Source organism: Peromyscus leucopus, chromosome 11 (assembly GCF_004664715.2).
Source record: "Peromyscus leucopus breed LL Stock chromosome 11, UCI_PerLeu_2.1, whole genome shotgun sequence".
Classification (NCBI taxonomy): domain Eukaryota; kingdom Metazoa; phylum Chordata; class Mammalia; order Rodentia; family Cricetidae; genus Peromyscus; species Peromyscus leucopus.
In genome coordinates, this window is record NC_051072.1 from 49,735,916 (window position 1) to 49,756,285 (window position 20,370).

Sequence of the window (20,370 nt, forward strand, 5' to 3'; positions counted from 1 at the left end):
AAGGCATTTCTAAGAATCGAAGACCAGATCTTCACTCATCCCCTTGACAGAGAATTCTTGAGGTATGTATAATGGCATACTACATTATCAGTGTATAGGATTTTTATCTAGACAAGCAGTTTCTAACCTCAACTCTTGACATTTTTGGCTAGGTAGTTTTTGGGGTAGAGCTCTTCTGTGGACTGTAAGATGGTAGTCAGCATCTCCAGCTTCCCTTAGGATGCCAGAGCTGCAGAACGCGCTGCTGTGCCCATCCAGTCTTGCCACATTGCCAAATGACCGAGCCTCCTGAGGGCAAGGACCGTTGGCTAATTTTAGATTTCTTGTCACCCAGTACAGTATTATACCGTATTAAGAACTTAGTAAACATTTTAGTTAAAGATTTCTTGCAACTTGAGGCTTACATTTTTTTAAGTTGATGTTGCGATGGGACTTGCCTTCCTTCACTCTCCTGGCTGTAGTGCAGGCATGTGCTCACCGCATCCCAGTTGTCATTTCTTCCTCCTCTTCCTGTTTCTCTAAAGTATTTGTGAAGCTTGTCAAGAAAACGTCTTCGGAAGCTACTTCATTTTAATGATTGTGTGCTGTCTTTCCAGGTATTTTAATTACAACCATAGCCTCCAAGGGAGAACTGCAGAATTGGCCTGATCTCTTACCGAAGCTCTGCAGCCTGCTGGATTCTGAGGATTACAACACCTGTGAGGTAACCCTGCTTGCTTCTTCGGTCTGTCTTTCCATACCACGTGTGAGCCTTCAGGAAACACTTCTGAATTAGACCGCGTCAGAACTCAGAGGCCTAGAGTTAGCTTTGTATTTTGTATTTGTTACCTTTTGGGGGTTTGTTTTGTCTTGTTTGTTTTTCGAGACAGGTTTTTCTCTATGTAGCCCTGGTTGTCCTGGATCTCACTCTGTAGACCAGGCTGGCCTTGAACTCACAGACATCCGCCTGCCTCTGCCTCCCGAGTGCTGGGGTTAAAGGTGTGCGCCACCACCGCCCGGCTATTTGTTACCTTTTCCTGGTTTTCTGGAAATAATATGACAAAAATCTTCACTATGTTTCCTGTAAGGAAATGCTTTGTCTCTCTAAAGTTATTCTTAAATGTTATATGCATGTGATCAGCAGTTGTTTTTACATTTAATCAATTTTTTAAATTTGAATTTTACTTTTTAATTTTATGGGTGGGAGTGTTTTGCCTGCATGTATGAATGTGTGCTGCATGTGTGCCTCGTGCTCTCAAGGTCAGAAGAAGTCCTCAGATTCCCCCATAACGGGTTACAGGTGGTTTTGAACTACTGTGTGGGTGCTCAGAAGCAAGCCTGGGTTCTCTGCAAGAGTGACAGATATTTTTACCTTACTGGTAAGCCTCTCTCCTGCCCCGAAGTTTACCGCACTACCAGACTGTAAATTGTTCTTAGTTTCTCTAAATGACATCCATAAAAGGCACAGACAGTTTTATAGTTCAGTTGGGAGCCTAGCCTTTAACAGCTCAGCCTTCGCTCCAGCCTGCCACAAACATGTTTTAATTATATGTTAATTCTAATCTCTTGATTTTATGTTTTAGTTTCTTAGGTTTTGCATTGTGTGTGTGTGTTGTTACTGTTTTAATTATTTATATGTTGTCACTGTAAAACTTACATTTGGGATAATGAAGAGTATGTTTGGATTTGTGTTTTGAGGCAGTCTCATTGTGACCTTGAACTCTTCTGGTCCTCCTACCTCCCGAAGGCTAGGATTGCAGACATGAGCCACTGTGCCCAGATGCAATTCCTTTCTTATAGTCTCTCAGTGTCGATGAGCACTGTGATATTTGATTTATAGCAAGCAGAATTTACTTATGTATTTGAGACAGTATAGCTCTGGGTGGCCTAGAACTCCTAGAGATCCATCTACCTTTGCTTCTGAGTGATAGGATGAAAGCTGTACTGCCACGTGGGCAGAAACCCATTCTAGATGCTTCAACAGCACACGTCTTGGAGGTGTAAATGAACAAGATGGCGTCAGGTGGTTTTATGACTAGCCTGGTCTGTCTCAAATGGGAGTGACCCTGGAGAGAAGAAAGGGGAACTTGAGAGAGTAGTCTCTTAAGTCACTCTTAAAAATATACCGTCTCAGGCTGGAGAGATGGCTCAGAGATTAAGAGCACTGACTGATCTTCCAAAGGTCCTGAGTTCAATTCCCAGCAACCACATGGTGGCTCACAGCCATCTGTAATGAGATGTGGCGCCCTCTTCTGGCCTGCAGGCACTCTGTATACATAATAAATAAATACATCTTTTTTTTTTTTTTATCTCGGTGTGCTGAAACCCTGGGAACATGCTGACACAGTGTAAACTGTAAAATTGTAAGATGATGTGCTAAAGATGTAGGCTTTCTAGATCATCACACAATAATTCCTAAATGTTTGCTCTTAATGGAAATTTGTTGGTTTGTTGTTTTTGTCTTTTTTGAAAATTTATTCTTCTGCCTGGTGATGGTAGTGGTGCACGCCTTTTAATCCCAGCACTTGGGAGGCAGAAGCAGGTGGATCTCCCAAGGCCAGCCAGAGCTACCCAGAGAAATCCACCCCACCTCCAAAAAAATTTATTATTCTTTATTATTATTTTGGTAGCCAGTTAGTTGAAAATTTTATTGATTGCCACAACAGGAAACAAGTGTACATTTGACTTCAATCATTGGCTTTTAGAAATACAACTTGTTTGTAAAACCTGAATATTCAAATATAGCTATTTTAACATAGCTAAAACCTATAGTAGCTAATACATAAGATTGGTTTTATTTTGTTTTTGGTAAAATTTTAAGTTTGAATTTCAAAATTTAATTTTTGATACATTATAAATTCTAAGAAGAATTTTAGAGCAATTACCTTAAAAGACTCTCTTAGTGTTATTGCTGTGAAGAGACACCATGACCACAGCAACTCTTATAAAGGAAACACTTAATTGGGGTGGCTGGCTTACAGTTTCAGAGGTTCAGTCCATTGTCATCATGGTGGGACATGGCAGCGTGAAGGCAGACATGGTGCTGGAGCTGAGAGTGTTACGTCATGCTGGCAGCAGGAAGTGGACTGAGACACTGGGTGGTGTCCTGAGCATAGGAAACTGAAAGCCCGCCCCCACGGTGACACACTTCCTCTAACAAGGCCACACCTACTCCAACAAAGCCACACCTCCTAATAGTGCCACTTCCTATGAGATTATGGGGCCAGTTACATTCCAAGTACCATAGACACTGTACCTTTTGTTAGCACTTCCATAAACCAAGCGTATTGCAGCCGTGTGTCAAGTTGTTGGTGATGAAAGCAGAAGGAGTAATTAATTGACCTCCTTAGTACATTATAGTATGTGCAAGAATTCTGCATTATCCTCTTCATAAGAAAAATGATTCTGGGAAATAGTCAAGTTGAATCTCCTGTCCTGTTACTATATTATGTTGCCAGGGTCCCAGTATATGGCTTGCATATGATCGTTTTAAAAGTTATTGGTAAGATATTCAAAATGAATGCACTTATAGTGGTTAAATACATTTCTATGAGAATTTATTTTAGCATTTAATAAGATAATTTTAATATGGACTTGATAAAAATATTTCAGTGGAATTAGATATTTCAGATGCTATTTATTACATTCCAGCTAACCAAAAATATTTTCCAATTTTTACTTACTTAATGCTAAGATTTAAATGTATCATTATGGTGATATTTTGATACTCTGAATTAATTTGTTTTAAAGTTTTATAAAGCATGTGGGCTAAGAACATAAATTTGTCTAAATTAGTTGGTAGTCCACACATCTTTGCTTGTTTTGCTTTGTTCCAGTCTTTCTTTGAGGTGAGGTCTTGTATCGTCTAGCCTGGTTTCAAACCAGTGGTTTCCTGTCTCCACCTCTCAAGTGCTAGGATCGCAGAGAAGGTGCTACCTCATCTTCCATTTGTGGTTGTTTTCCATGAATTCTAATATTACAAATGTCTTCCACAGGGAGCCTTTGGTGCCCTTCAGAAGATATGTGAAGACTCTGCGGAGATTTTAGACAGCGATGTTTTAGATCGCCCTCTCAACATCATGATCCCCAAATTTTTACAGTTTTTCAAGCACAGTAGTCCCAAAATAAGGTGTGTATATAGCATGTTTGTGTATAAGCTGATACAAGCCTGACAGACCGTTTAAGACCAAATGTAGTTTGGGAAAATTGTTTAAGTTTTCTGCCCTGTCACATCCAGATACCTTCATCTGTAGCTGGATAATTACAGTTCTTGTAGTGACACGTTGACGTGCCCACGGCCATCGAGGTGAACAGGGTTAGCTGATGTTCTTTGAACTTTTCACCAAGATATCCTCCTCCTTGCCTGCTCCTGTTTCCAAGTTCAGTTCTGTCCTCTCCTTTTCCTTCTCATCCTGTGATAGGTAAACCGACTAAATTGTAATGAAAACCTGCTTTCATGGAGTTGTTAACTCTGTTATTTTAAAGGTTTTATTTACATCTAATTAGAGTCGTTTCAGCACAGCCCCAGAACCTTTCCCTCTGCCCTGAACTGGCACAGCAGGCCTCCCTGGAGGCTCCTGGGTTAGACTGGGCTCGCTCTTCACCTCTGCCATCGCACTTTCTAAGATGACGCCACCATGTGGAGGTCCAATACCATACAAGACGAATTAGCCTTGAGAAAGCTGATGCCATCCGTTCCCCAGCAAGTTAGAAGTGCAGTGTGTTGATGGAAGTATGTGACGTCTCCTCCATTTCCCCGAGCTGTTAAACTTTCTTTGTGGGTGGGTGGTTGATTTCCCTAACTTGTTACTTTGGAAGATGTTGCTGTTTCTGCTGTCAGTTCCTTCAGATTGTTGTTGTTAGTGCTCCTTGTATTTCTATAGAATGAACAGATGTATTGGCATGTAAGTAGGATCCTTGCCTAGAAATAATTGATCACTCAAGGGCAATGGACATCAGTGCCGACTATAGCTGTTAGTTGGGCCTCAGTATTCCATCCCACGGACTGGCTTCAGCTGTGTGACCAGACATGAATTTATTGATTAACTTCTCTGTTGTACAGCTCAGTTTCACTTCAGGCACTTTTTCATCTTGCACTGTATTGGTTTGTGTTGTGCTTGGTGGAAACTTTTCAGTAGCTGTTTGTGGGATAGTGTCACAGGAAGTGCCCCTGTAGAAATAGATGTCACCCTCTGATTTCTGCAAGGACCAGAAAGGACATTGGTGTAGAGGACATCCGCCACCATGAGTTCCGGTACGTTGCCGAAACCCCAGATGCGTGGTCTTCTGGCCAAGCGCCTGCGGGTTCACATTGTTGGCGCGTTCGTTATAGCCCTGGGAGTTGCCGCTTCCTATAAGTTTGGTGTGGCTAAACCCGGAAAGAAGGCATATGCAGATTTCTACAGGCATTATGACTCCATGAAGGACTTTGAAGAGATGAGGAGGGCTGGTATCTTCCAGAGTGCGAAGTGACTTCAGAATGTACAGAATATTTGGATTGCACTCGATAGAAGTTCATTGCTGACCTGTGTTCCTGAACAATGAAACATGAATATGTGGGCTAAGGAGTGGGTTACCTCAATAAACAATTAACAATTATATGGACAGTTAAAAAAAAAAAAGTCACCCTCCATGCGTGTTTACTAGGTAGGGTTTATCCTCTACGGACTCTTCCCTGTTAACACTGTCGCCAGGTGATTGGAGTGCTTATTTATATGCCTCACTTCTAGAAATCTGTTTATATTTGCTCTGCACAGCCTTGACTGACCTGGAGCTCCATGTTTAGACCAGGCTGGCTAGAACTCAAAGAGATCTACCTGCCTCTGCCTCCTGACTGGGATTAAAGGTGTGTGCCACCACGCCTGGCCAGTTTAATTAACAATCTTAATTAAATTTTTTTATTATATATATATATATACCGTGCTTACACTTGACTGCATTTGGTTCCCTTTCTACCGTGTGGTTCCTGAGGATCAAACTCAGATTGTCAGGCTTGGCAGCAGGCACCACTGACTCACCTGTCCCAGAAAACAAGGAGAAACCCATAGAAGTATTTCTTCACTTAGTTTTGTCCATGTTCATTTGATTAAAATTTTAGGTAAAATTCAGCAGCAGAGAAATGTTCCTTTGGTGAATCTTTATTATTAGCCACTTCAAATTGTTTTCAAACTGTTTGCTTTCTTATGTATTTTTTGGGTAAATGAACTTGTCAATTATGTATTTTAGTTGTTTCAAAAATCATCTTTCTAAATATTTGTGTATCGTACTTACAACATCTTACATAGTTTTAACTAGTTCTCTACTCTTTTTCATTTGTTTGTTTGTTTGCATCAATGAACATGGATATGAAAGTATTTGACTTAAAATCTTTTGTGTGTGTGTGTGTACCCAGGAATGGTACAGCTAGCTTATATGGTAGTTTTATTTTTAGTTGTTTGAGGAAACTGTGCTGATTTCCATGGTTGCTGTTCCCATCATCAGCAAAAGCAGTTCCTCTTTCTTGGTATCCTTGCCTGCATTTGTTAGATCTTTTTTTTTTTTTTTTTTAATAGCCATTCCTATGGGTATAAGATGAAATCTCAGTGGACTTTTAACTTACATTTCAGTAAAGTAATGCCTAAAGATGTGGAACACTTTCACATACTGATCATTTTATATTTCTCTGAGAACTTTCTATTCAGTTCATTATCCCATTTAGTGATGGGTTTTTTATTGTTGTTATTTAGTTTTGTGAGTTCTTCATAGATTCTGCACACTGACTTTTGTGTAGTTGTCAGAGATTTTCTCCTTCCTCTCTGTGCTGTGTTCCTCTAGAAGTTTCAGTTTGCAGGTTTTACATTAAGGACTTTGATCCTTTTTTTTCTGTTTTTGTTTTTTTTTTTTTAACGTAAGGTGTGGGTCTATCTAGTTGGTTGTTAGTGTGCAGATACCCAGGTTACAGTGTATGTTTGGGGACCTTGGGTAGCCACAGACAAGCGAGCTGATTTCCAGGCCTGTGTTGTGTTCTGTGGGTGTGGGTGTGGGTGTGTTACTGTGATTCTCGTGTGATTGAGATCAGGTGCTGTGATGCCCCAGCACTGCCGTGTCTGGGGTTGTGTGACTGTCCGCTGTCTTGTGGTTCTGAGTCTGAAGTGTTGGTAAGGTGGTGCCTTTCCTGAGAACTTCCCCTGCTGCTTTCTTGTTTTGTGCCAACACTTGGACCAGCGTGTGTTGTATGAACAAGTTATTGGTGTCAATGCGAGCATTGTAAGTGGCTTTTCTGTTTGGATGTCTGTTTCTAGGTTTAAGGTTTTTTTTTTCTGCTATGATTTTATTGATCGGGTTCTCTCCTGTAAATTTTTGGGTTTGGTTTCTTGGTGGTATTTTGGGGTTCTTGAACATTGTAGTCAGGCTTAGTTTGTTTTTGTTTTTCCTTTGAAAAAAACTTTTCTGTTTGAGTGTAGTGTTTCCTTGACCTTGTCTTTTCCCTTTCTTATTTTAAATAAGATTTATTTTTATTTTACATGCCTGAGTGTTTTGCCTGCATGTATGTCTGTGTGCCGTATGCATGCAGTGCCTGTGGAGACCAGGAGGTCTTGGCTCCCGGACCTGGAGCCATACACAGCTGGGAAGAAGTCCGGGTCTCTGGGAGAGCAGCCAGTGCTCCTGGCCACTCCTTGACCCTTTTCCTACATACCTGATAATTCTTTGTTCTGCTTTGCTGAGTCTTTTGCTAATACTTCCTACTTTTCTTTTTAATTTAGTTTATATGAAACTTTCATTTTCAGAATCTCAGTTGACTTACTGAATTTCTCTTTGGTTTTGCCTTTTTAGCTGCTATATGGCTGAGACTTGCTTACTTCCTCTTCTGCTGCCGGCTCTCCTCTAGATGCTGGTTTGATTTCTTCCTTATGTCACCCGTGTGTTTAGACCCTTGTTGAGGACATTGATCACTTTTTTGCTATTTAACTTTGAGGTCATCTGGCTTCCCGCCCACTCAGTCTAAATTCATTAGTGGAGGTCGGGTCTTTGAGGGAGTCTTGTTGCCTTGCCCTTCCACGTTTCTTGTGTTTCTGTGTTTCAATATGTGCGACTCTTGGTTTAGATACTTCTCCCCGTTTCATTTAGGGATCTTGTTAGGAGGTAGCTTACTTTGGTGGACTCAATCAATTTCCAGTTCCATTTAGTGAGAAGCAAATAAGCTGGGTTTTGTGGTGGTGGTTTTCTTGTTTGTTTATTTTTTCCAGACAGTGTTTCACTGTGTAGTCCTGGCTGTCCTAGAACTTGGTGTGAAGACCAGGCTGACCTCGAACTCACAGAGATCCACCTGTCTCTGCCTCCTGAGTGCTGTATGAAAGGCGTGGAAATAGGAAATTCATTAATGTAGTATGCGTTTCTTGAAAATAAAGAACTAGAATAAGCGTGGAAATGGTCAGGGCATCAGATGGAGGAGGCGAGGACTTGGGAGGTGAGTAAGTAGACAGAAGGGAGAGAGAAGAGCATGGAGATTGTGAAGGGGAAGAGAAAAGAACAGGTAGTTAAAAAAGGAAAAGGATTCTCCAGTAATGAGAAAATATGTGGACAAGAAAGATGAAAGTAAGAAGGGGAATAAAAGAAAACAAAAGCTCTTTCAAAACTACAAAAAGAAGCTGAGTGTGGCAGCACATGCCTTTAATTCCAGCCTCCAAAGAGGCAGAGGCAGGTGAATCTTTGAGTTCAAGGCCATCTGCTCTACATAGGGAATTCCAGGACAGCCAGGGATATACAGAGAAGTCTTCTCTTGCATACAAAGTTTATGAAGATAAACTCACTGGTGTTGGAGAGATGGCTCAGCAGTTAAGAGATTGCACTATATTACAGAGGCCCTGGGTCAAGTCCCCAGGACCAGAAGTTAAGAGCACTCGCTCTGGCAGAGGACCCAGGTTTGGCTCCTAACACTTCTGTGGTGGCTCACAACTCCAGTCTCAGAGGCTCTGATGCCCTTTTCCAACCCCTGCAGGCCTGCACACACATGGTACAGGTACATATGCACGCAGAACATCCATTTGTATAATACAGAGAATTTTTAAAATCTTTAAAACATTCAAAATTTTACTAGAAAAGAAGCAGAGGCTTTAAAAGGATTGCCTGTTGTTGATGGAAATGCTTAAACAAATACATTAAAGATAGTAAAAAATATGAAAAAGTAAAACTACTAAATACAAAAAAGCAAAGGAAGAGCAATAGTGAGGCACTGGTGTGGAGTCTCACTGAGTCTTTGGAAATTGGGGCGTGCCTGGGGTGTGCAGGTTGTGAGAAGGTCAGTTGTGCAGGGGCTCTTGGCTTCCTTACAGTTTATTCTGGTCTGAAGCTTGTGTGAGTGTCTTCACTTTGGTACATTCACTTCGTTGTGTGCCAGGGTCCTGTGCTGGCCACACTTTGCTTTGTAGACTGCACTGAGTGGTTCTCCTGTCTTCCTGAGAGTGTGGGAAACAACCCTGGTGCTGAGATCTGTGCGAGTGGAACTCTTTCCTACTTACACGTCCTGCTAAGTATTACTCACCGTACTGGTGGGGTGGAGCTGTGGGTGTTAGGTAGTCCTCTGGAGCTCTGGCCTTCTGAGTCCATGACAGACAGTTGGCTCCAAAAGTGGTAGGGCACCAAGGGTTAGATTGCCTTTCTCTGTGTTCGTCTCGGCCTGCACTGAGATCTGCTACCTTGACTTGTCGGCATTTGACTGTCAGCTCTCTAAAATTTGACTCCCAGGATTGTCCCTCATTCTGGGGCGATAGCAGGTTGAATTTAGGTTCGTGATTCGTCCCCCCTCCCCCCCACTTCAGTTCTTAAACAGTAGGATGTAGCATCCCTCTCAGGATGCCACTGGGCCTCAGTCCTCTGAGCCATTGGAAACTCCTTCCTACTGCCCATCTGTCCTGGCATAGAGGACATGGTCCTAGCAGGGTCTGTGACTGGGTTTGAGGTTTGCAAGACGCTGGTCCTGTGGGTAGGACTCACCTTTAGGTGCTTTCCCTCTGTCTGCCATAGGCATCATGTGACTGGAGCTGTGTTTGGCTTTATCACACATTTCTAATTACTTTTATTTTTTGAAGTTAGAGTATGATCATATCATTTCCCCCTTCCTTTTTCTCCCTCCAAATCTTCCCATGTATCCCTCCTTGCAGACTTTGAAATTTCATGGCCTCTATTTTTTTTTTTTAATTAATTACTGTTACAGTCTTGTTGGTGAGACATAGGTGTAGCTTCTGATATTCCCAGGAGACACAATCAGCAAACTCCCCAATTCTCTGGCTTTTACAACCTTTCTGCCCCACCTCCTCTTCCAAAAAGTTCCTTGAGCCTTAGGTTATAGGAGTTGCTTATTGATGTATCCCTTGAGATTGGGCTCCACAGCTCTGCATTTTCATTGGTTGTGGTTTTCTGTATGGTCTGTGTCAGTTGAAAAGAGAAGTTTTCCTTGACGAGAGTGAAGACTGCATTTGTCTGTGGGTATAAGGACAAATATTCAGAATGTAGTAGGGTTTATGCTGCCTTAGTAAAGTGGTGGATATAGGTTCTTTCTCAAGATCCGTGAATTCACTAGCCCTAGGTGCACTTGACTGGGTTTCTTCTGGTAAGTACCAGGCATGATTCCCATCTTGTTGACCAGGTCTTAAGTCCAATTAAAGAGCTGTTGGTTACTGCCAAGGTGTGTACCACTACTGCACCCTTAGTAAGGTTGTTGTGCCATGCTGGTTGTTGATAGGCGTCATAGCTGGATAGAACTGTTGGTGGCTTCTCTCCTTTGAAAGCTTGCCTGGTGCCTTCTGGTACCATGAAAACTAGTCCTTCAGAAGACGGTATATGGATCAGTTCCAGCTCAGGGACCTCTGGACCCTGTGTCTGAAATGCATGCTGTTTTCAGCAGCAGGGACTGACTCTCTCCTCTGGGAGCCGCCCACGGGCTCTAGCACTAGCCTGTAATGTGTTACTTGACCTTCTTCTTTCCTTGTCTCTAGTTCTCTCCCTCTCCCTCTATTGTTCCCAGCAGCAGTCGCTTTCTGCTTCCCTGGTCTCTGCGGGAACTCCAGGATATGTGCTCACATCTGAAGATTGGGAGCTAGGAACCTCTGACGGGAGAGAACATGTCACATTTTTCTTTCTGGGTCTGGGTTACCTTACTCAATGTGATCATATTGTAGTCTTTCAAACAGTTCCACTCCCTGGTAACTACATTCAGTTATGTGAGCCTGTGGGCACCGTTCTCGTTCAAACCACCACACAAGCACATTCACTGAACTAATCTCTTCCCTTCCCCAGCATGGTGGCACACACCTTTGATTTCCAAAGGCAGCTAGATCTCTTGAGTTTGAGGCCAACTGTGGCTATACAGTGACACACTGTCTCAAAAAAAAATAGAGTTCCCACTTTGGTTTAAGAATGTCGCCTGTCCGGTGTGAAGTCCATGTGTCTGTCAGTTGGTTTTTTGGGCCCTTGTTTAATGACCATAATGTCATACTGGATTCTAGTCTGTTTCAAAAGTTTGAACTTTTAGCAAATTGCAGTCATTTAAAATGTAGCTTATAAAAGACAGTGGGGAGTGATCACTGTCAACAAGGAGAGTTAGTTAGCCATTGGAAGCCCGTAGGAACACAGGTTTTTACTGCAGTAGTGTAGCAGCTACTGATAGGAGCAGAGTGATCCCAGCGAGGCCAGCTGCCAGCTGGGGAAGATGGTGACTGAAATAATGGAAACTTCATTGCAGAGTTCTAGCTACTCAAAGTGTGGACTAAAGAAAGACTAAATGGTACTTGGCCTAAACTATACAGGCATTCCAAAATGGAACTTGGAATTGAAATATATTTTACTTAGCTTAGGTTTGCTCTGTGCTTACTAAATACTCAAATGCTTCTAAAGCAAGCACTTTTACTTTTTCTTCAATTTAAAAGTATTGTGTTCTGTGGAAGAGAAACTGCACTGTAAAAAAAAAAAAGGTAGTATTTGGGTAAGTGCGGTTTACATACTGTCAAGCAGAACAGTTCAGAAAGTGTGTGGCTGTGTGCCGGGACTGTTGTGCCATCGCTGTGTGATGGCTCCCCGGCTTTGGTTTGTACTGACCGTGTCGTTGACAGTCTCTGGTGATCCCCTCACATCTCCAGAGATGCACGTCAGAGCTCTGACTGCGGGAGCCCGCCTTAACTGTACGCTTGCTTTCTAGGTCGCATGCTGTTGCCTGTGTCAATCAGTTCATCATCAGTCGGACTCAGGCCCTTATGCTGCACATCGATTCCTTCATTGAGGTAAGATTCATCACTGCCCACGTAAGGACTGCCCTGGTGCTGTGGGTTCATTATATAACTAGTTAGTAATTCACAATAGGAAAGTAGTTATTATTGCTGCTGGCGTGAAAATTGGGCACAGTGTGATGAGTTTTTCCTAGCTGGAAATAAAAGCACCCTTTGTGTGATAGGACATTGGAGTGGGGCTGCAGTGCTGCTCATGGGGACATCTGTAGTTCTGTTTACCAGCATGACTACAAGGAATCCTTCCTCAATGGACCATTCAGATTGTATGTGCAAATTGTTTTTCCCAGCTTGTGAGTAATGTTTGAAGCAAGTAAACAAAACAGTAAGACTGGATGAAGTTAACAACCCAGACGACAGACTAGAGGAACCGCTGTGTAATGGTTGACCTTGCTGCAGCCTGCCCATTGCACAGTTGGGGTCTTCAGTGCCCAGACCATTTAGGCTAACTTTCTGTTCCCTTGTAAATGTAGAGGTAGCAAGAGGACTATTAATACTAACTCTTAAATACCAAGTACCATCTTAGTGGGATAAATGCAGAGAGAATAAGATCGTAATATCTGGCCATGATCCATAAACAGTTCCTTTTCAGAACCTCTTGCCTGATAACAGCAACTATAAAAACGGAAATTGCAAGAAGGGGGGGGTCATTTTATGTTTTTTAATAGTTTCTTTGCACACCTGCCTCTGCCACCTTTAATCCCAGCATTTGGGAGGCAGAGGCAGGTGGATCTCTGAGAGTTCCAGGACAGCCAGCAATATACAGAGAGATTCAGTCTCAGAAAATCAAAAGGGAAAAAAAATAGATCTTTGTTTTTGTTTTTAATCTTTATATCACAGTCGTGGTCTTTGGTGGCTGCCACTTCACAGTTTATTTTTTGTTTTATCATCACTTGTTTGTGAGGCAGTTCTGGGGTTGGCGGGATGTTTGTTTGGTTTGGTTTTTTTGAACAAAGTCTTAGGTATCCCGTTCTGGCCTTCAGCTGTCAAGTGCTATACATCAAGCTTTAATTCAGTCTTCAGGTACTCGGTTACCTTAGCATTTCTATTAAAACATTGGGCATTTTAAAGTTGGGGTGAAAATGTGTTTCTTCTCCAACAGAACCTCTTTGCACTGGCTGGTGATGAGGAAGCGGAGGTGAGGAAGAATGTGTGCCGGGCGCTTGTGATGCTGCTTGAAGTCCGGATGGATCGCCTGCTTCCTCATATGCATAACATAGTCGAGGTAACCTGAGCAACGCAAAGCCTCGTGTCTTCCTTCCCCCAAGAGAAATACTTGGCACAAAATGTATAATGTAAAGATAGAGTTTTCTAATTTATAGAACACCTTCCAGGGGAGGGGCATAAAATAGATGGGGTGGTTTTTAAATTGTCAATCCTCTTGGTGGTTTGTCTTTTGTGAGATTTAAGATGTTATAGGAGGAGTTTTAAACATAGAGATAGGTTTTAAGTTTTTTAAACATAGAGATCGGTTTTAATCATGGTATCTAGGAAATTCTCATTAAACATGGTATAGATCAAATTATGGATGTTTGGGGAATATTAGGTGACATATTCTTGAATTGTTGGAGAATAAAACTAAAGATTTGAATTTGTTCTCTTCACATTATCAACAAGATTCGTCTGATTCAGGCTGTATTCAGTACTGCTAGAGGCAAGCTTTCCCATCTGATTTCATATTGCTGAGTGTAGTCATATTCATTTATTACATGGCTTTCCAGGTGCTTTAAGCCTGTGAAGTATATTGTCGAGAGACTCTGGAGAGATGGCACGGTAGTTAGGAGTGCCCTCCGCTCTTGAAGGTGGAGCCTCCACGAACCCTCACCCTTGGAGGCGCACAGCTGCTTGTCATTCCGGGTCAGAGAGGTCCACCCCATCTTCTGGCTTCTGGGTACTTTGTATACGAGGGGCACACTTACAGAGAAGCAGGAGCCCACAAAAATACAAATATGAAATCAACAAATAATGTTTTTAAAGATGTGTTAGAGAAAACCCTGGCATCCACCGTGTGTAGCATCTTCTGTTGTCAGAAGTATAGAAGTGGGCCGGGCAGTGGTGGCTCACGCCTTTATTCCCAGCACTCGGGAGGCAGAGGCAGGCGGATCTTTGTGAGTTCGAGGCCAGCCTGGGCTACCAAGTGAGTTCCAGGAAAGGCGCAAAGCTACACAGAGAAACCCTGTCTCAAAAAACCAAAAAAAAAAAAAAAAAAAAAAGAAGAAGAAGTATAGAAGTGGTGTCTGGAGTCTGTTTTGTTTATGAAGTCAGCTATGATTGGTTGAAAGGTTAGGGTTTGAAGTTAATCAGAAAGTTTAAAATTTTATCACTTGGTGTAGGTCACAGGTGGGGAGCCTAATTTATATCGTTATGTAGTATTTTTTCAGCAATACTCGAAGCCTAGTAATTGATATATAGCGGAGTAGAACAGGTCTATGACAGTTGCTGTATTTTGCCATGCAGTGTGTTTTAGTCCAGAAGAGAGAGTGTATTAGAAATTTGTTGATTGATTTTGATTCCAGTCCCAGGTATACTAGGAAATTCCATGAGTGAATTCAACTTCGTGTGTTCAGAGCACATGATAGATAAAACACCTTGATGAAACTACAAATTGTAGTTAAGGAATGTTAGAGCTAGGTGTGGTGATGCACACCTATAATTCCCTCACTTAGGAGACAGGAGGAGGATCCTAAGTGTGAGGCCGTATGGGCTACATGGTGAGCTCCAGGCTGGCCTAGGATCCATGCTCATCTGCCCTGTCTCCAGAAGATAAAAACAAGGTGGAAAGAAATATAACTTTTTTTCCCAAATTAAAAAAGATTGACTTCTATCACTTTGCATATGGAGAAAAGTATCTACAAGAGACAACTTGCTATTTTAAAATTCATTTTAAGGAAGACATACAGAATTATTTTTGTTTTTCTCTGATTAACATTGACATGTCAGAAAATCCAGCAGTTTCCCATACCCCTGCACAGAAGCAGATCAGTAATGCATACAAATCAGAACTTCATTCTTAAGCAGTGGTTCTTAAGTTTTAGTCTTGTTTAAAAGGCACATGGCTTTAAGAGAGAGAGAGAGAGAGAGAGAGAGAGAGAGAGAGAGAGAGAGAGAGAGAGAGAGAGAGAGAAGTACAGGTTGGAAACCACGATTACAGAGTGTAGGATCAGGACTAAATTACCGTGTACTATCCAGGATAAACTGATGAGTACTATGGATTTCCTTCACAGTACATGCTGCAAAGGACCCAAGACCAAGATGAGAACGTGGCTTTGGAGGCCTGTGAATTCTGGCTGACGTTGGCTGAACAGCCAATTTGCAAAGATGTACTTGTAAGGCATCTGCCTAAGTAAGTGTCAAGTGCTGTTTGTCCTCAGCACACTCCTACTCGCCGTGGAGGGAGCTTCTGAAGAAGTCGGATTTCATTATTGATATGAATAGATTTTCAAGATTACCTTTTCTTAAACTACATGAAAATAGTTTATTCGTGTGTTGGAGGTGGATGCCCAGTTGCCAGAACAGGCATGTGGAGGTCAGAGGATGAACCCTACCTAGACAGAGAAGCATAATTGCAGTGTTTAGTTACTGTTGTAATATTGGAACTTGAGATGAAGGTTTGACTGACCAATATCTCTTAGACCTGTCCCATTCATATTCCTTGAGGTAATAGGAGCAGCAATGTATCACTGGATATGCTCAAAGACTATATTGCCACTGTTATTGGTTTAATTAGCCTACATAAGGTTGTTAAGACAACTTAAAATTCTGTGGGTCTTTAGATCTTTGTTTCATTAATTCTCTCTAGGTTGATTCCTGTGTTAGTGAATGGCATGAAGTACTCAGATATAGACATCATCCTGCTTAAGGTAAGGAAACAGTTCTCTCATTAGGGAGCATAACATCTGTATTGGTGATAAAGCTTTGAATGTGATCACTAGGACATTTATTTAAGGTAGAGCCTGTGGGGTGGAGAGATGGCTCAGAGGTTAAGAGCACTTATTGTTCTTCCAGAGGTCCCGAGTTCAATTCCCAACAACCACATAGTGGCTCACAACCGTCTGTACTGAGATCTGGTGTCCTCTTCTGGCCTGCAATATGTGTATATGTATATAATAAATAAATCTTTAAAAAATTAAAGCTAGACCCTGTGTAAAGACTTCCTGTTACCTGTAATAGGCTACAGATGTTCAAAGTGGAACAAGCATGATCAATTTTTATGGTAGTAAGTTGTACCTTAATTGGTAGTGACATTGGGGTTTTCCTTAATTTACCTTTGACCAAAGCTGTTTGGGGTTTATTTTACTTTTAGTTTGTAATTTATTTTATTTGTTAAGACCATCTTACTCTCTGGGTTTATTTTAAATCTGCTGATCTGAACTTGATATGGGTTATTATTATTGCACCAGCTAGTAGCTGAAAGGGCCTGGGACCTCGCACGTGTCATATACTCTGTTGCCCCTTTCACAGAGACCTCTTTACTGCGGAGGAAGTGGTTTTCTCCCAGGAAGCACACTCCAGAATGCTGTGCATGACCTGTACGGTGTTCTGCTTCCTTCACGTATGTAGGTATGAATAGCTTCAAATGAAGTAGCCACTGAAGGTTTCTGTTTCCATGACAACAGGGTGACGTGGAAGAAGATGAGACAATTCCTGATAGTGAGCAGGACATAAGGCCACGGTTTCATCGCTCCAGGACAGTGGCTCAGCAGCATGAAGAGGATGGAATTGAAGAGGAAGATGACGACGACGATGAGATTGATGATGATGATACCATTTCTGACTGGAATCTGAGTAAGTCGGATGGGGGAAGGAAGCACAGTTCTCACTTGGATAAACTGTTGCTGGTGTGTAATCCATTTCTTGGGAAGCTTGAAGTCAGCCTGAACTAAGTGGTGAGACCTGGTCAAGAAAAGCGTGTAGTAATGTAGTGCGTTTGATCTGTAAATCTGTCCAGTCATCACCGTGTGCGTTAATGTGGATATTTCTGTTACCCCATCCCCACTAGCCATCAGTCTGCCTGTCTAAGGATTGCTGCTCATGAATGGCCCTTCCTGACCAGCTGTGACTTGGCCGCCATGTTGTAGCATGTGCCCATAGTTTTTTCCTGTACCACATATTTTTTCTTTCATCAGTTGGTGGATATGTGTGCAGGTTTTTGTGTGGTCGTGTTTTCAGATCTGTTGGCCAGAGTATCCAGCACATGGTTTGTTGGGTCATGGTGCTCTAACCAGCAGCATGTTTCACCTGGTGGCTGCACATTTTCCCCTCTGCCCCCAGCGGTATCAGCATCTGTTTCTCATTCATCTCTTGTTCTGTTGCCAGTCTAGTGAATGTGACTAGGAATCTTTGATTTTTATTTCCCTTAGAGCATGCTCTGGTGTTTAATAATCATCATATTCATCTTGTTTGTTGGGGTCCCCCCCATTCAGAGTCTCACTATGTAGCCCTGGAGCTTGCTGAATAGACCAGGCTGACCTCGAAATTTCATCACTCCATCTGCCTCTGCTTCCTGAGTATGGAGATTACAGTCATGCACCATTACTATGTCCTGTGCGTTATTACATTCCTTAGAAGGCTTTTCCTGTTTTCCCAATAAGCTTTTATATGTTTGATGTAATTGTCATTAACAATAGGGATCTTCTCCATCATATTCAAAACTTAGAATTGTATTTTAAAGTCCATTGATTTTTTTTTTTCTTCCTCCTCTTACCCATCACCTATGGAACTGGCATTCTAACCTATGTTCTTTTTCATTTTAAGTTTTTATTATTGTTGGCTTGGCTGTTCTCCCTTGTTCTGCCGTTATATCAAGTGACTGGTCCTCTGATGTAGCAAAGTAATTGGATCTACATATCAAGGAAGGCTGCATGCCACTGCCTTGACTTTAGGGTACCACTGTGCCGTTTATTTCCTTGATACAAAGATGCCCTTAGCACCACGGTGTGGTTCCCATGTAGCAAGACTTCAGGACCTTGGCACGTGGCTCTCCTGTTTTGTTTTTGCTTGCTAGCTGGTTTTTAACCTCTGCCCTAGCTCAGGGTTATAATATGCTGATGATGTGCACACAAGTTATGACAATTAGCAGTGTCTCCATACTTTGTTAGATGCCCCTTGCCACAGAAACATCCTGGTAAGGACCTAGCCCTTCTTATTTTCCAAGTGTTGGGATTTCTAATAACTGTATGATTGTCTTGCAATCTCTGTCATTCTGGAGCACATAATTGCTATTCTGCATGTCTAATTTGCTGTGCACTATGCCAAAGGCTTTGTATGCATCTCACATTTAGTCATTCAACAACCTTCCTAGGAAGAGGATTGATAGGTTGGCTTAGATAGATGTTACTGACAATAGGTTTCGTTCAACAATTGCTCACATCCATTTACCTTTACCCTGCCACATGGAAAATCCTATGAGCCTTTTAGGGCTAAAGCCAGATTTCCCAAAAACACCAGATTGTGTATACTTGCTGTTCTTCAGGGTAGCTTCAGCACAGAATTTTTTTTTTGCTCTTTGCCACTGTGCTATTCAGTTGTACAAATTTACCGTGTGTATAATAACTAAGACTTTTTTTAATAGATGAAGTGTTTCTTGTGGGCAACGTAACAGCTTTTATTGTTGTACAAATTTTTGCTATTGACTGAAGTTTGTAATCAACTATTTGCTATCTCTAGTTTACATTGGAAAAAAGTATACGTTATATCTTTGTTATTTTAATTTGATTATCTTGTTAATGAAATCTTAGTTGGTTTATAGTTCCATAGTTACATAAAGAATTTTTCTAAAATATTTTATGTGGTAATGATTTTGTTCCAATTTATGTGGCTAGCTTCCATATAAATGATATGCTTATTGAGCCCAGAAGTGGTGGTGCACTCCTTTAATCCCAGCACTTGGAAGGCCAAGGCAGGCAGATCTCTGTAAGTTCTAGTCCAGCCTGGTCAGCAGAGTTGAGTTTCAGGATAGCCAGGGTTATACACAAAAAAACTTATCTTGAAAAAAAAGGAAGAAGTAGACTTGATTCTAAATTATCTACTGTTAGAGGTGTTAGAGGGCTAGAGAGGTACTATTAGAAGTGTTAAATAGAGGGCTCAGAGGACCTGAGTTCAGTTCCCAGCAACCACATGACAGCTCACAACCATCTGTAATGAGATCTGATGCCCTCTTCTGGCATGCAGGCAGAACACTGTATACATAATAAGTAAATAAATCAGAAAGAAAGAAGGGAAGAAGGAAGAAAGAAGAAAGAAAAAGAAAGAAAGAAATGTTAATTAAACTAAGCTGGTATTTTGTTGTTTTGTTTTTGAGATGGGGGTCTCATGTAGCCCTCTCTGGCCTGGAACTCAGTGTCAAGCAGGCTGGCCTCTGAGAGATGTGCCACTGTAGGCCTGGCCCTGAGTAGAACGCTGTTTTAAGTGTGACTTTATTTTCATCTGTTTGCTTTAAAGTAAGCACATTTTGCCACATACCTTTTACAATAACTGTGACATTCTGGAAGCATTGGATTGTGTAGAACATAAGATTTTTCCACAAAGATAGAAGAATTTGTAATCAAGTACAGAACAAAGTATCTTAATCAAATGTATTTCCTTAGGAAAATGTTCTGCTGCTGCTCTAGACGTTCTCGCGAATGTTTATCGTGATGAGCTCTTGCCACACATTTTACCGCTTCTGAAAGAACTGCTTTTCCATCACGAGTGGGTTGTTAAAGAATCAGGCATCTTGGTTTTAGGAGCAATTGCTGAAGGTAAGTCCAGTTTGAATTACAAAGTTCTTAATAGATACTAATAAGGCTAGGTTATTTAAGGAATTGTTAACTTAGTAAGCGGAAACTTCACTCTGAATTCACATACTACATGCCTCTGCTTTGCAAGACTAATATGTGGTAGACAAGACTATGATCCATTCTGAACTTAAAAGAGATGATTGAATTCAGAAGCCACCTTAATGTAAATCCCTACTAGGTACCACTTATTCTTACAAACAATGACAGACTCACTTCTAATCCCAGCCATATGCTCTACAGATGTTTTTGTTACAGTAAAGGAAACTAAAAGGTAGAAATCTGATGTGTGAAGGCTGTTACTTGGGAAATAGCTTTATTCCCCAGGTAAATCTAGGAAACTTGGTAAAACAAATGTC

The 20,370-nt window shown here is 41.6% G+C and overlaps 2 protein-coding genes across 4 annotated transcripts in view; both read left to right on the forward strand.

The window, feature by feature from the left end:
- The window catches only part of Tnpo1 (transportin 1), an 85,674-nt gene that overhangs the window by 42,591 nt on the left and 22,713 nt on the right, over window positions 1-20,370 (forward strand). For all 3 annotated transcript variants that reach the window (XM_028871709.1, XM_028871711.2, XM_028871710.2), the window contains exons 5-12: window positions 597-703; window positions 3,975-4,108; window positions 12,152-12,233; window positions 13,339-13,461; window positions 15,461-15,579; window positions 16,036-16,096; window positions 16,853-17,021; window positions 19,823-19,975. In XM_028871709.1, coding sequence (XP_028727542.1) covers window positions 597-703; window positions 3,975-4,108; window positions 12,152-12,233; window positions 13,339-13,461; window positions 15,461-15,579; window positions 16,036-16,096; window positions 16,853-17,021; window positions 19,823-19,975 — 948 coding nt within the window. The remainder of the gene's footprint in view (window positions 1-596; window positions 704-3,974; window positions 4,109-12,151; window positions 12,234-13,338; window positions 13,462-15,460; window positions 15,580-16,035; window positions 16,097-16,852; window positions 17,022-19,822; window positions 19,976-20,370) is intronic.
- LOC114694673 (cytochrome c oxidase subunit 6C-2-like) lies at window positions 4,246-5,587 on the forward strand. Its single transcript, XM_037209478.1, has one exon. The coding sequence runs from the start codon at window positions 5,224-5,226 to the stop codon at window positions 5,449-5,451; it is 228 nt and encodes a 75-aa protein (XP_037065373.1). The 5' UTR covers window positions 4,246-5,223; the 3' UTR covers window positions 5,452-5,587.

Coding starts and splice junctions, on each gene's coding strand:
- LOC114694673 (XM_037209478.1), top strand. CDS start 5,224: ATGAGTTCCGGTACGTTGCCGAAACCCCAGATGCGTGGTCTTCTGGCC.